The sequence below is a fragment of the Trichosurus vulpecula genome, chromosome 9 (assembly GCF_011100635.1).
Source record: "Trichosurus vulpecula isolate mTriVul1 chromosome 9, mTriVul1.pri, whole genome shotgun sequence".
Taxonomy (NCBI): Eukaryota; Metazoa; Chordata; class Mammalia; order Diprotodontia; family Phalangeridae; genus Trichosurus; species Trichosurus vulpecula.
In genome coordinates, this window is record NC_050581.1 from 6625343 (window position 1) to 6640716 (window position 15374).

Sequence of the window (15374 nt, forward strand, 5' to 3'; positions counted from 1 at the left end):
TGCCAGGGTCTCAAGATAGTGAAGTATGGAATTAGCAGCATCTGTGGAACCCGTGACATCTGAATTTAGGCACCCTAAGTCGGTGTTATCACTACATGGGTTGGTTTCCTGCTGTTTGATACGTTAACATTGTACGGTTACTCAGAAGCATTCACTTACATATGCTTCAAATGTTAGAATCACCAAATCTTAGAGCTGGACTGAGCCTTAGCCTTCATTTAGCCCAGACTCCTTGTGGTTGCTGTTTGTCCTTCAGAGGACCGTGACATCAGGAAGGTGATGCTGCAACTTGCAAGTGAGTTGGATTTCAGTGAGGGAGCGCTGTGCAAAGTCACCAGCCTCACTTCCTCCTCCCGAGCCATCTGGGGCCAGTGGCAAGATACGGATCAGGACGACTGGAGATGGGCCCACAGCCCAGTCTTATACATGATGAAGGAATCTCCTCTGCGACATCTTTGGCAGGCGATCATCTTGGCTCTGCTTGAACACCTTCATTTAGGAGGAGCCCATTACTTTCGAGTGACTCTTTCCATCTTGTGCAGTTCCACTTACTAGTTATTCTTTCTGTTAAGTGGAAAACGTGACTCCTTGTGTCCTCTACCTATTGGTCCTTGTTCTTTATTCTCGAATTAGGTAGAGTTCATCCAGTTCTTCTTGACTTTAGATTCTTGAAAGACAGCTATTGTGACTCCATGAGTTTTGTCTTTGTAGCACTGAATATCCCCAGGTCCTTAAACCATTTCTCACGTGATGTGGTTTCTACATCCTTCACTGCGCTGGTTGCTTTCCTTTGAATGTGTTTTGGCTGTGGTCTGATCAGTATTATTTGGGTGAGACAATCAAATCCCTTAGTCTAATAATTCAGCTTATCCTTTTTTTTTATTAGTTTTATTGAAAGCCACATCACATTCATGACTCACATTGATCTTGCAATCAACCAAAATACCCAAGTTTTTGCCCCACAAATCTCTATATTAATGTGGGTCTTCCCCATCTTATGCCCTGGCAGGTCATTGGCTTTCTTGAAACTTAAATGCAGGATTTTACGTTTAACCTCATTAAATTTAATCTTGTTAGTTTTAGGTCATCCGCAAGACTGCTTTGGAAGGAACCCAGCCAAACCTTTATCTTAATGGCTCCATCAATGGCCTGGACTGTATAGGAAATATTGCTTAAGAAGGCAAAAACATCTGAGAGGAAAACAGATGGAATGGTTGCTGTCTCATGTGGGGCGTTCATCACTTCCCTCCTTGTACTGTAGCTATTAACATACTTATCTTTTCTATTAGTGTGTTCCTTGAGTACTGGAACACATTCATTTTTGCATTCCCCGTGGTATACTGGCACATTGCCTTGTGCGCAGCAAGTGTTCAATAAATATTCATTGAGTTGAACTGGATGTTCCTCAAGAAGCACAACCGGCCTCACAGTGAACGAGTGCTGGATTTGGAGTCAGGAGAACCTGGGTTCAGATCCCTCTCTGACACTTTCCAGCTATATGAGCCTTAACTTCATCAAACCTCTGTTACTTCCTTTGTACCAGGACAGTAATACTGGCAGCATCTACCTTATGATACGCTCCTGAGAGTAAAATGACATAACATACGTGAAACACTTGGCAAACCTTCAAACGCCATATAAATGCCATCTATTAGTATGATGACAACATTGGTCATTGTAGAAACTTTTAACAGTTATTCATTCATTAAAAAGATGATTGTTTCTCTTGCTAAAAGAGCGCAGGCCATTGGATGACTTGCTCATTCTGGATTTCTGGCCCAACAAGAAAGGAGCCAAGATGGTACCAGAGATTGTCTCAAATAAATGGAACAAGAATTAGAGACTTGTTCTTTTGGATTGACAAGATCAACCCAAATCTTAACAAGTTAAAAAGGAGTAGAATTTTCTCAGCCACTGAGCCACTTGTATTTCTTATATTCCTTATGTTTGCATGAGGGCTTAATAAAAATTTGTTAAACAAATGACCAAATAAGTCATGCTTTCAAAGTACACATCTTCCTGGGAGTACTAATGTATATTATCAGTCATTCATCCCTTGTCATGGTAGTCTAAACTGTTGCTTTTCCACTAATAGTTAGTAAGACCATCTACTCTGAAGGCATGAGAGTTCAGTGGGGGTGGGGAAAAGAGTAATTAGGAAATTTCAAGCACTTCAGAGGAAGGCCAGTGCATGAAAGACAGAAGAGAGGGGGCTGTGCACCAGGACTTAAAGGAAGGGGTAGGAATGAACTCTGTGGAAAAGGAGGCATAAAGGAAGATAGGAGAGCTTGGAAGATGGATCACAAATTTCCATCCACTTCACAATTTTATTGGAAAGCTTTGTCCTTGGACGATGGCTCTGCTTGGAAGCATGATGATAACTTTTCCTGTCTGCTAATATTTCACCCGTTTGGATTGGTTGCTGAAGTTGAAACAACATTTGCTATTCTTTCTCTATTATTCTTAATCCTCTTTGTGTGTGTCGTGTTGTTAATGGGTTTTATGATAGATTTGTCAATAGTATGTCATCAAAATGGATTAAAAAAACCCCACCTTCTTATCATCGGATGACTGTAATTTCTTTCATCCTAAAGCCAAAAGTTCTCATGTGGGATCTGACTCTTAAAATGTTGAGGTCTTTAAAGATAAAGAATGTGTTTATGGCTCCCTGAATCAGCTTCCCGGAGCTACGGTTCCTTCATTCAGAACAGAATGGGCTCTGGGCCAAACTCTGATTATTGGAGGGCAATGGCAACGCAGTACTATACTGATGTGTTGAAATATTGTCTGTACTAAATTGAATCAAAGGTCAGCTTTACCCAGGCAGGAACAGAAAACATAATTTAACTAAATCATAGAACAACATGTGCCACGATTCCACTCCAAAAAGCCTTTTTTAAAAAGTAAACATCAGTGTGGAAAAGAAGACTGGATTTGGAGCCAGAGAATCTGGATCCGAGTCCTAGACTTGTTCCTTATCACTGTGAAACCTAGAGCAAATCTCTTAATGTCTCTGTCTTCTAGGTTTCCTAATCTATAGAATTAAGTGTGTGGATGGAACGGCTTCTGGGCTCCTTTCCTGCTCTGCCTCTGTGAGCTATGATCAAAAGCAAGGTTTCCCACCGTCTACTTCCCTCCAGGATTAGATTTGCTTTCTCCTTGGTGGGAAAGAACAGTCTGAAGACTAGGACCCAGCAGAATAAAAAAATTCCAGGTAGTAGTAACAGTGACAGCAAGAACACGTGACGTTTATTTATTTAGGTTTAACTGTGATTTGTACTTCAGCGTGAATGAGTTATTCGGGTCTTTACAGAGAATAGGTTCTGGATAAGGAATCAGAAGAAGAAAAGTCTTAAGGAGACAGGGGTTGTTGTGGATAAGTATAAGGGGAATGAAGAGGGGCTTCCAGGAGCGCCGACTGCCTACTTAACTCTTCTGGTTAGAGCCAGCCTTGATGAAACATCGTCATGACTTTCTCTGCTTGGTTAGCTTTCCATAAAAAGCAGAAACAAGGTTTGGTATAGTGTAGACACAGCCACAAATTTGAGAGAGCTAGCATAATTTTGGATAAAATTTACGAGACATTTATACCTACTACTACCATGTTGTATAGCGTTTGGCGAGGCTCTGAGTAGACGGGAGAATGCCTCGACAGGAATAAACATGAGCTTAAAAAAAAGGCAATGCAGTTCCTAGCTTGGAGACCATAAGCAGTGCCTGCATGGATCGCATCATGCTCCATTCAGCAAAGCAGTTCTGTAGATTGCCTTGTGTCTAAGAATCACAGGATTCAGAGGTGGGAGTGACCAATCCACTAATTTTCCGGATAAGAAAGTCAAGGCCTGAGGGGATCGACTTGACCAAGTTCACATAGGTCATCATTCGCAGAACCTAGGTCCTTTGACTCCAAATCCAGTATATTTTTCCTTATCCTGTTCTGGAGGATCCTTCCATGTCAGCTGATTTTCTGAAGTTCATTGTTTCAGCGAATCCTAACCTTTCCCTTCCCCAATTCTCAGGCTTTCTCCCATGACTTTGTTCCTTGGGGTGGACCCTGCCACTGTCACTACTATAGATAAATATAATTTATAAGAAGGCTTCGTCACATTCGATAGCAAGTTGGATTTAGGTAGGCCTGAAATGATGAGCTGTTAGATCTGTTAGCCAAAATTATTTTATTTTCAAAAATTTAAGTTAATTAAAGTGGAAAATAAAGAGCTCTCACAACAGTTTCCTAAATTCTTATTGATTTTCATGTATTTTTACAGTTCTGGACTTGGATATATTTAAGTTAGGTATCTATACAGTTTCTGTTTTGTTTTCTTTGCTGTTGAGAGGTGGATAAAGGCTTTTGCTGCTGCAACATTGAGCTTCAGAAACTTTTCCAATGTGGAAACCTGGAGGCAGTGACCTTGCAGTGTGGTAGCGAGTGTGGCCTGGGTTTGGGCATTAGGAGACCTATAGTCAACCGCATCTATAGTGTTTGTTTGGGAGGGATGTCAGAAACCTGAAGAGTATCCACAGGAGGGGGACCGGGATGGGGAGGCGCCTTGAGATAAAGATGAAAGAAAACTGGAACTTGTACCCTGAGAGGAAGGGTACTCATGGAAGAAGGTTTGGACTTGATTTGCTTGGCCCCATGAGCAGTAGGTGTGTAGAAGTTATGAGAAGGGGAAAAGATCTTGACAATGATTTCGATCTCATCCAGATCTAGAGAACTGTTTGGGGAAACAGGAGCTTGGCCCTCAGTGGAGGTCTCCAGACTGAGACTGCATGACCTCTTCTTAGGAATGCCATTGAAGGAGGATCCCTGCTCAGACGTGCGTTGGACACTGAGTTCGCCTAAGAGAGTAAACATTTAGTTCTGTGATTGAATGTAATGGGTTGTTTTTGGTAATACCCTTTGGGGATGCTCTGAGCCTGATACCTTGTCGCTACCCTGAAAACCTTGTTTGCCTTCATTTCTGTATCCAGCTCGAAAAGCAGGATGTCATTCTCCATCAGGCATGACTGGCCTCGGAGATGGGGGAGCTCCCATTAACTCTGCACTGTGTTCCCCTCACCACTATCCATTTTCTCCAAGGAGTCAGCTCACTTACTCGGGCCAAGTTGTCATCTTGCCCATCCTTTCTCCCCCTGCCTTGTGTTTTCTGGAGTCTGTACTAAAATTGTTTTTGGGACAGGGGAGATTTCTCAAACAGATTGTTTATCAAACTCAGTAAAGTTGGAAATAGCCATAAGCAGAGGAGAAAGAGGGGCCCTAAACCACACAAGTCTCTTGCATAAATTTAGAGAAGACTGCCAGGGCATGATTTTTCTAAGATCTGGTAGGTTAGACTTCTACAGCATGACATCTCTAGGTATCTCATTAAACATTAATGTCTCAATTCATCTTGAACTGGGCTACAAGTTTGAATTCTGGGACTCCAAGCAGACTGTTCAAAGCGTCCCCTTGCGCCTTCCTCCCTTACTTAGCAGTATCAACCCTGGCCGTACCTTTGTGGTCCCTGGATGCTGTAAGGACCTCTTCTAGTGGCTAGTCACACTTTAAATTGGTAGTAGCCTCCTGTTTGTCTCTTTGCTCCTGCTTCCTCCTCCTCCTCCTCCTCCCCCTTTTTGAATTTTCCTCCCCCACCTGCTTGGCTTCAAACTTCATGATTGCAGGGCGGTTATTTTTCTTGCTAGTACAAAATGACAGCAAAGCTCTTGAAACCAGAGATGTAGGCTAGAGTGCGCTGACCGATGGTAACCCCAGCACACTCACCCAGAGTGAGCAGGGAGGGTGACTTCCCCTACTCCTTCTCCTTCCTCCGTTCTCCTTTTACAAATCTCAGACCTGCCTGTTGTCTTGCAAGAGAAACCAGTGGCAAAGAAAACTCTTGACCTTCCTTCAGTCCTGGACCTTTCTCTGCCCTCCTGTGGAGTTGTTTCTCCTGATCTCAGCCACACTGGTCCAGGAAGGTCAGCAGAGAGGCCGTTCAGAAAGGAAGAAAGTTGGGGAAGAAGCAGAAGGAATGGAGAGAAGGGTGTGGGGGAAAGATGATGGTAGTAAATTTTTCTGAAGGTTATTCTTTGAATTTTTCCATTTATTTTGATCCTGTCTCTACCTCTAAAGGAGCTCTAAGCTCCTGAATGAAGGGACCCTGTATTTCTGTCTTTTGGGTCCCCTCATAGCACACAGTACTCTGCCCTAGCGAGTTTTCAGTAGTAATAAAGAATAAGACGTATGTAGAAATAAGAATGATACAAGCTTGGTAGAATGCGAAAAGTAAAAAGGAGAAGTCAACATATGGAGTCTTGAGAAAATTGAGGAAAATGCAGTCAGTTTTATGGGGGTAGGAGTAGCATCAGGGAAGACTTGGTAGAGTAGGTTGGCTTGGGTCAGGTTGAGAAGGGATATATTATATCAGGTGGAGGTTGGGGGCAAGTGGGTGCTCAGAGGGGGAAGTCTATTCCAGGAATACCAGATAGCCTGAGCCATTACACAGAGGGAGAAGTGGGCAGAGGCGTTGATCTTTGTTAGCATCAGCAGACAGCTTTCTGGGGTCAGTGCTACCCTGAAGGACTTGTTTCTTAGAATTAATCACCATCGCCTACTGTGACAAGCACTTTCTAGCATCAGAGCCAATGATTGCCCTTAGGGCTCGTTATAGATTATTGAGCTTACATGAAAAAGATTGTTCCCATTTAGCCTCAGTTTCACAGTTGGTCGAAGCCATAAAAGTGCTGGTGCAAACAAGTCCAGTTTGGGGAAAATGTTGGTTTGAGCTCCCTCTTCTCTCCTCCTGCCCCCATCCCCTGTTTAGACCAATGAGCCACTTCCTTAGCTGTGCCCTCTCAGAAGGTAAAGCTACAAGTGAAATCTTAAGGGAAAGTAAAGTCCCTTTAAAGAGAAAAATACACAGAAAAAGAGGCCTGCATTACAAAAGCTATTCTTCTTGGGTCTGATAGCTTCTTTATTTCTACCCAATTCAATAAATTCGGTTAGACCCTTGATGGTATGTGAAGAGTGCTGTGCTAGGCAATGGGAGAGAGAGTCCTCATCCTGTAAGACGAAGCTTCCAAGCAAAATGTGGGTGCTAAGATATCTCCAAGTGACTGTGGTATAGGACAGGATGTGCTAAATTCAAGTTGTCCAGTCGAGGTGCTCCAAGATGTTTGAGGAGAGACAAATTTTAATCAAATTCTACTAAGTTAATGAAACTGACTATATTTAACATACAATCTGAGATACCCTGACTTTTCCATGTGAAAAAAATATACTTTCAATAATGTTACCCAGAGGTGGCAATATCCTTCCAATGAAACCTATAAGTCCTTTTTGAGTGACTATGGAGCCTAACACATATGTTAAGGTTCAAACTTGGGCTAAGCTTCATGCATTTGCCATGTAAGAACAATGATCATAGGACCTGGGTGTTTATATGAATTCTGAGACAATGGACCTTTAAAAAACCTCAAAGAAACATGTATTTATTAAGCCTTTCACTTCTACACCTCCCACCATACACCCTGTGAAGTCACTGAGAATACAAAGACGAAACAGACCTTGCCTTCAGGGGGTCTCAGTTCTATTTTAATAGACAATATACATTTAAATTTAGTGTTCAGATATCTGAGATTTTCTGAGAATACTAAATTGATTATATCAAGTCCAGGAACATTACAAAATTCAAATAAGAATGTAAAAGATGCTGGGTTAAAACATCCACATGGAAGAAACAATTTAGGGGAAAAAAAACCGCATTTCCCAGTCTATGACATAAAGCGAAATGAGGACCCTCTTAGGTTCATCTATCAAAATTATGTTTCTTGGGCATGTACTATAAATGGGTAAGAGTCAGACTCAGATTTAAATATAAAATAATTGGGCTGGGTTGTTCTTGGGAAATTAACAAAGTATTTTTTCCCACAAAAATCTCTTGTCCTTTTAATATCATTATTCTCCCTTTGCTGCTGCTGTAGGAGATAGAGACTAAGCCTGTGATTTTATTGGTATAAGGAATTCCGGAGTGAAGAAACTCTTGGACAAAGCAGGTTGCCCCCTTCTCAGCAATTTATATTCTTAGAGAGTTGCCTAGAGAGGTAATTGACTTGCACAGACGGTATATGCCAGGGATGGGACTTGAACCCAGGTCTTTCTGGTTTTGAAGTCAGCTTTCTCTCTGCTATACTACATTGCCTCTTCTTGTAAATTATGAAATTCCATGATTCCAGGTGATTTGAAGTGGTAAAGTATGATAGCATGTTTGAGGACATTCATGACTAGGAAAGAAAACTGGCAGGCTGTCTGGAGAATGAGAAGTAACAGTCTGAATGGTGTGTTAGTACCCCACCCCCCACAAATATCAGGCTAAGAGGAAAGCCTTGAGCACACCCCATGGAGGGCTTAAGGAAGAAACATAGCAGACACTCACATAGGAAATAAAGGCATGGAGAGGATGTGCTCACATTGATCAAATGTACAGTTGGCCAAGTTTGCTCCCTTCCCTCCGAACCCCCATTTAGGATCCACTTTCCAGAGCAGTGTGCCCCGAGTTAGTGAGCATCATTAGCCACCTCTCTGGCCACTTCTGCATCCTCAAGTGTTTTCTTAGTTGTCTTGGGAAAAACAGCTCTGGCCAAAGTCCTGTCTGTCTCCAGTGGGCAATCCCAGTTGGACTTCTGTTGATGGAAGATGAACGTTGAGGCACAGTTAAGCATTAGCACAGCCGGCAGTCAGGAATTGGAAGAGAGGACCAGTTACCCTCTGCCACGTCCTGGGTTTGGAGTGAACCATCGCAAACATGGATCGTTCCACCGTGCCTGTAGGAGTCGACTCATTTATTCAACAGCATCTTCCCAATATTCCAAACACTGAATGCATTCTGTGTCTCTCTGTCCGGCTAAAGCGCATGGCCCATCTCCGACTCAGCCCATTGGCTCATCTTGGCCTTTCCCTTCCCTAGGACTGATGCAGCTTTGTGGGTTTGGAGAATATCTTTGGTGCATCTGAGCTGGTCCGTTACAAATTTACACACTAATGATTCAGTTCTCCCCTAGCCATTCTGCAGGGTGACTTTAGCATTTCTTATTTGTTACTTCTTTGATGCACAAGCACGTGCAGTGTTTCAAATGTCCTGCTTTCTCCTCACACTCAGCAGTTATTATGCACCTATTCTATACAAAGTACTGTGCTAGGTGCTCTGGCTACAAAGGAAAAAAAGCTTCCTCCCAAAAGGGACCTCACATTCTATCGGACATACGAAATGCACATATATAAGTTAAGACAAGGTAATTGAGAAGAAAGGAGAGCCTTAGCAACTGGGAGGTGAGTCAGGAAGGGCTTCATGTGGAAGGTGGTATTACACATTATGTGTGTCTCTGAATGGCATCTTTCCTGAGCCTTGAAGAAATCTAAAGTGGAAGTGAGGAGGGAGTGCATTCAGTAAATGGGGTGGGGGCAGGGGTGTACAGCATGTGCAAAGTCATGGAGATGAGTGGATTAAAATTGGTTTTTTTTTTATTAAGTGCTTACTTTGTGCCAGACATCCTTGCCCTCGAGGAGCTTATATTCTAATGGGAGAGTCTCCCTGCAAACAACTTTTTACAAGCAAGATATACATAGTAAATGGAAGGTAATCTCAGAGAAAAGGTACTAGGAAGAAAGGCCCTCCTGCAGATGGTGGGATTTGAGCTGAGTTTAGTAGGGGCACCAATTTTTGTTTAAGTAACTACATTGGACTGTAAGTTCTTTGAAGGCTCTTCGTAATTCCTTCTTGCTCTTTCCATTCCCAGCTTACTGACATGGAAGCTCACCAGTGGTTTCTGACTAACTGGAGAATAGAGGCCTTAGATGTTTTTTCTCATCCTTGGAGGATTCATTGTGAAACAACCCAAAGTTTGAGCACATCCAGCTGTTCTTAAACATAGATCCCTATTTGCAATAACAGAGAAATCTTCTAAACCCACTCAGCACACTCTTTTGGCAGCCGAGTTTCAGCACGTGGTCTGGAGGCATTGAAAGTGCTACATGGGCCAACTTCTCACACCAAACCACTTAAAGTTCCCTTGGGGCTGCAGTTAAGGTTTTCATTGGCTTATCAGGAAACTCTTCCTTTGGGGGAGAGGAGTCCACATAAAGTTGGGTGTAGCCCAGGAGGAGCCGTAAACTTACGGAACAGTTGCTTGCCAGTGGGTGTATGTGCTTGACCAATCCTGGGTGTCCGTGTATTCCAAGGTTATAAACGCATCACCCTGGACCTAAAATTTATGAATCAATACCTTGCTATAGGAGATAGGAACAAGACTGACTCGCCCTAGAGTTCTTACTTCCCTCTGTAGTTGGCCTGGAATGCCATTTTCTGTTTTTTGCTTTAGATCTAGAAGACCTTTGGGAATGGGGAACTGTTTTTGAAAATAACCAGGGATTCTGGTACAAAATGGAATCTCTGGGGCTCTGCCAGGACTTTTCATAGCGCACAGTGGAAGACCATGAAATTATTTCAAGATTCTGGATCAGGAGCCAGCCTAGGTGCGGAAGAGATCTCCCAGCTTGGCCATAGGCTATCTGTGGTTGCCCCAATTCTGATCTAATTCCCGGATGTAACTCTAGGCCATTTGTGGACACTGTGACATTATGAGAACATTAAAACATTCTGAGAAAGCATCACGATATTCATTTGTTACAAATGACAAATAAGTGAAGGGAGTGGGTGAGTTAGTGGGAAATGACAGATGCCAAAAGAGCATCAGTAAAAATATATTAAAAACGTAGATTAACACAATTCAGAAAGGTACACAAGCATCAGTTTAGTGATTACCATTCAGTCAACAAACCTTCATTAAGCCAAGAAATTGTGCTAAGCCCTGGGGATGAAATGTAAATTAAACTTAACATATACTTTAAAAATCCAGATACTTAAAAAAAAATCCTAACTGCATGTAGCACAAGTTCACAGTTTCATGCAGAAATCTTTTCTTTTATTCTTCTTTGTATTTTGAAACATTCATTTTTTTGTTAAATGATTGTTAAAGCTCACAATGTAAAAAAAATAAAAATTAAGCATCAGGAGACAGGAGTCCTCACAGGGATTTAGGGATATGAATAAAATGGGAGAGGAGCATTTGAGAAAGATATAATTAAAAATTGTGTGGTATTCCAATAGCTGTAATTAGTTGGGTGGTGGTACATTAGACACCTAGATAATTTCTGTTAGTCAAACCCTAAATATCTTATTTTCAGCTCGTTAAAGCTTGTTAGTAAAAAATAAAGGACAAGGGTGGGAATTGGAGGCCATCCAGATGGGACCTCTTTGTTTCTACCGTAGTGCAAATCATGAAATTTTAAATAACAAGACCTTGGATTAGGACAGAACCTACTGTTTTACAGATTAAGAAACCGAGGCACAGAGTAGTGAAAAGTTTGCTCAGAGTTACAGGGCTGGGACTAAGGTATGCTGACCCCCTGGTCTAGGCTTTCTGCAACATCATACTACCTCCCATCTTAAAACAAAAGTTAAGTTCCCCATGGGGTTTGGTGTATCAGACTAGTAGCTGTTATGCCGGTGCAAGAAAGCCAGAAAGAGCCGTTCTGCCAGAATAAGTGTTCAGTTTCACGTCCTGTTCAAAGGGAGGTTTCAGAAGTTGGTTAGAAAGCCTGAAAACCAAAAAATGGCGATGCGGGGAGGTGACGGTGTCTGCTTAAATAGCTGGTGCTCTAAGATGTGCCTCCATTTACACAATGGGCTTGCTTCCAGAAAGCTGAATTTGTAACATTTCTACGAATGGTATCATTTAAGAAGATGTGCCAGAGCAGCATAGTATTGAAAGGGACTCTTGGTAGAATTCCGTCTCATCTGTTTTGTAATATTTAAGTTTATGTTTTCTTGAGATAGAACTCACCCAGACTTTGTCCGAGAATCCTTTGTGGTTTGGGGTAGAAATGAAGTAATTGCATGTGAAGGTGCTTTGTAAAGTACATAGCATTATATAAAAGCGAAAGATTTAACGTCAGCTCATGTAGCCCAGTGTGAAGGCTTAAAATATCTCTTTTAGCTTAGGCACCTGGGTCAGGAGTCAGAATTTCTTCCTGCCATTCCTCTTCTCATTTGCCTTAGAACAGGGTAAATGGCCATTTAGCAGTGTTTAGGGGTGAGGAGAATATAAGAGTGTGAGATCATCTGAGTTTAGCAAAGCACATGGACTACAATTCAGCAGTTAAAATAACCCTCCAGTATTCTATCCTGCCGGTGCTGATGAAAATACAGTCCCTGGATTTTATTCATGTATGTGCTGAAATGAACTCTACTAGGATTATTCATTCACACTGGAGCTATGAACATCATTTTTTTAAAAGAATTCATTTTTATTTATTTTGTTAAATATTTCCCAATTACATGTAAATTTTTTATTGTTCATATTTTAAAATTTTGAGTTTTAAATTTTCTCCCTCCTTCCCTGCTCTCACCCCTTGAGAAAGCAAACAATATGATATTGATTATACATGTGTTGATGCTATTTCTTCCTCTTGCCTTTATCTACTGCTTCCCTCTCCCCAACATCCAGCATGTGCGCGCACACACACACACACACACACACACACACACACACACACACCCCCCAAACCAGGCAAGTTCATAAAATAAACTCAAATAACATTTTCTTTTTATCCTTTTTTGTTTTTAACTGATAGGCATGAAGCTTCAGGATTTCCTGGTGGACAATGAAACCTTCTCTGAATTTTTGCAGCACAACCTCACCATGTCCTATCCAGCTGTGGAGGAGGTTCTAGACACTGATGTCAGTCTCCAGCAGGTAGAACACTGTTATGTTCACTTTCCTTAAGGGTCTGGGTTGCAGGTAGAAACATTAGATTACCTTGAAATGGAAGGTTCCCTTGACTACAGGCTATGAAGCAGAGACTAACTTTAACTGCTCAGCTCCTACCAGTTTTCACCGCTGTTACCCACACTTGCCCGCGCCATAGCAGTGATTCATCTGATGGAAATGAGTATTTTTTTAGTAGGCTGAAGGAGTAGTGGGCTATGGGGACAAGGGGTCAATTTGAATATAAATTATTACCCACTCTTTCCTAAAAGTACTTGTATGATAAAAATTATATTTCAAGTTAAAATGAACTAAGACATTATTAAGGTTTCTTTTAAGACTTTCACGACATCCCTTGAGGTTGTAATTGATGTTAGAAAACCAAGCTTGGGAATCACAACTTTCCAGCGTCAGAAGCCAGAATGTTTTCTGTGATGACAGATTAAAATGATTTAAGATTTCTTAAAGAAATAGGATAAATGGATGAAATAAGGAGGAATAGCTGATTTTTTTTTGAAATCAGAAGGCAATAATTGCCGTGTCTGTGTGAACTGTTTTCATCTTAAAATGGTATAATACTCTGTCCTTGCGTTAATGGCCATAGCTACCCTGGACGGTGGAGATAGCAAAGCATGCTGCTTTTTGATATTCTGCCAATCCACAGAGAAGCTTTATGGTCTTTCCAAGGGCACTCATTGGCCCGTCTGGGAACAGGTTGCTAAGATATATGTCCTAGCCATTACTGAAAGCCATTTAGGGAAGGAGTATAATCTGATGGGTTTCTGCACTCATTGGTACTGGTGAAAATACTGTCATTGATTCTTAAGATGTGAAATTTTAAAAAACTAAATGATGAAAAGTAATCATGAAATCAGAGATTTGGAGCTTGGAGGGAACCTTCTTGGAGGCCATTGATTCCAACCCAGATTTTTTTTCCAGGATCACACAACTATAAATGTCAGGGGTGGGATTGAACTCAGACCTTCCTGACTCCAAGCCCTGTGCCATAATCACTCTCCCACATTCTTACTCTTAATTCACCAGAGTCTAAGTCAGGATATCTGGATTCAGATCCTAGCTCTGCAACTCATTCAGCTCTGGGTGACCTTGTGAGGCTCTTAACCCTTTCTGGGCTATGGATTGGACTAGATGACCTCAAAGGTTCCTTCCAGCTTTAAATCTAGGTTCTGTTCATAGTCACAATCTGCCACCCAGCCATGGGTAGCTTTCAGTATTCCCCCCACTCTCTTTTTAAATTACAATTTTTTCCCTTTGTTGCCCTGCTGCCATGTTCTGATAAACACTAAATTAAAAATACAAATGTCTGGTGTTTAAATCTATACCAATAGCATCTTAATTGCTTGGGTTGTACTCAGATGGCAATTTGGTCCCACCCTGTTTGTAGTTGACTCTGTAGGCCCTAAAAGAAGTCTGATTATACTGTACTGATTGGGTGTCTGGAAATGACCCTGATTGCCTGGCAGTTGAGGAAAAAAATGAGATGAAACTAGTGGTAGGCCAGAAACCCCGCAACACAGGGAAAGGTAATCAGGGACTGATGGAGTTAGCCCTTCCCTTTGATTTGCCCCAAGTGTGAGGCTTGAAAACCTTACTAATATGGATGGAGAGAGGTTGCAGGGGGTCAAGGTGAGGGTTGGGATTGCCTAGTCTGAATTGTAGAACATTTCTGCAAGATGGGGTCATGGACAGTCAGACCCTCCTGAAACAACTGAACAAAAATAATCCAATGAGTATTTTAAAGAAAAAATGTTACCAGCTAAAGCCCCTTCAAGAATCTGCATTAAGAGGATGACTAGGACAATGAGGGGCGGTGAGAATCGGCTCATTTCCAGGATGTTTAACTGGAGAAGAAGGCCTTGGGTACAGGCCGTGCTAGCTATCTTCCAGTATTTGGAGGGCTGTCTGTCATATGGAAGTAGAGTTAGCCCCTGAGGGAAGAACTAGGACCAGGGGTAGAAGTTGGAGAGCGGAGAGGCAGATTTGGGTGTGGTGTAAGAAAGAACTTCTGAAGAGCTGGTGATCTCCTTTGGTGGAATGGCCTGCCTTCGCCTTCCTAGGCAGGGTGGCCCCTTCACTGCTAGAAGATCTTCAGTTGGATGGTGGATAAGCAATGTGAGAATGTTAAACAGGGCATTCTTCTCACACCCCAGGTGAGGCTTAGACTAATGGATCTCTGAATCTTTTAGTTGTTGTTCAGTCGTTTCTGACTCTTCGTGACCCCGTTTGGGGTTTTCTTGGCATTTGGTTTGCCATTTCCTTCTCCACTTCCTCTTACAGATGAGGGAACTGAGACAAATGAGGTTAAGAGACTTGCCCAGGGTCACATGGCTAGTAAGTGTCTCAGGCCAGATTTGAGCTCAGGAAGATGAGTCCTTCTGGACTCCAAGCCTGGCACTCTATCCACTGCCACCTGCCTGACCCAAATGATCTCTGGAGGCCCTGCCAACTCTGAAATTCTGTTATTCTATCATGATTTATAATTGTTATAGCCACCCATTGTGACAGTGGGTTTTTCTGAAAAGCTTGGGAAGTTCATTGTCTTACGT

General features: G+C 42.1%; 1 protein-coding gene across 1 annotated transcript in view; it reads left to right on the plus strand.

Annotated features, from left to right (window-relative positions):
• Positions 1–15374, plus strand: part of ABCA1 (ATP binding cassette subfamily A member 1) — a 155786-nt gene that overhangs the window by 55576 nt on the left and 84836 nt on the right. The window contains exon 6 of the mRNA XM_036739172.1: positions 12674–12795. Within this exon, the coding sequence (XP_036595067.1) occupies positions 12674–12795 (122 nt within the window). The remainder of the gene's footprint in view (positions 1–12673; positions 12796–15374) is intronic.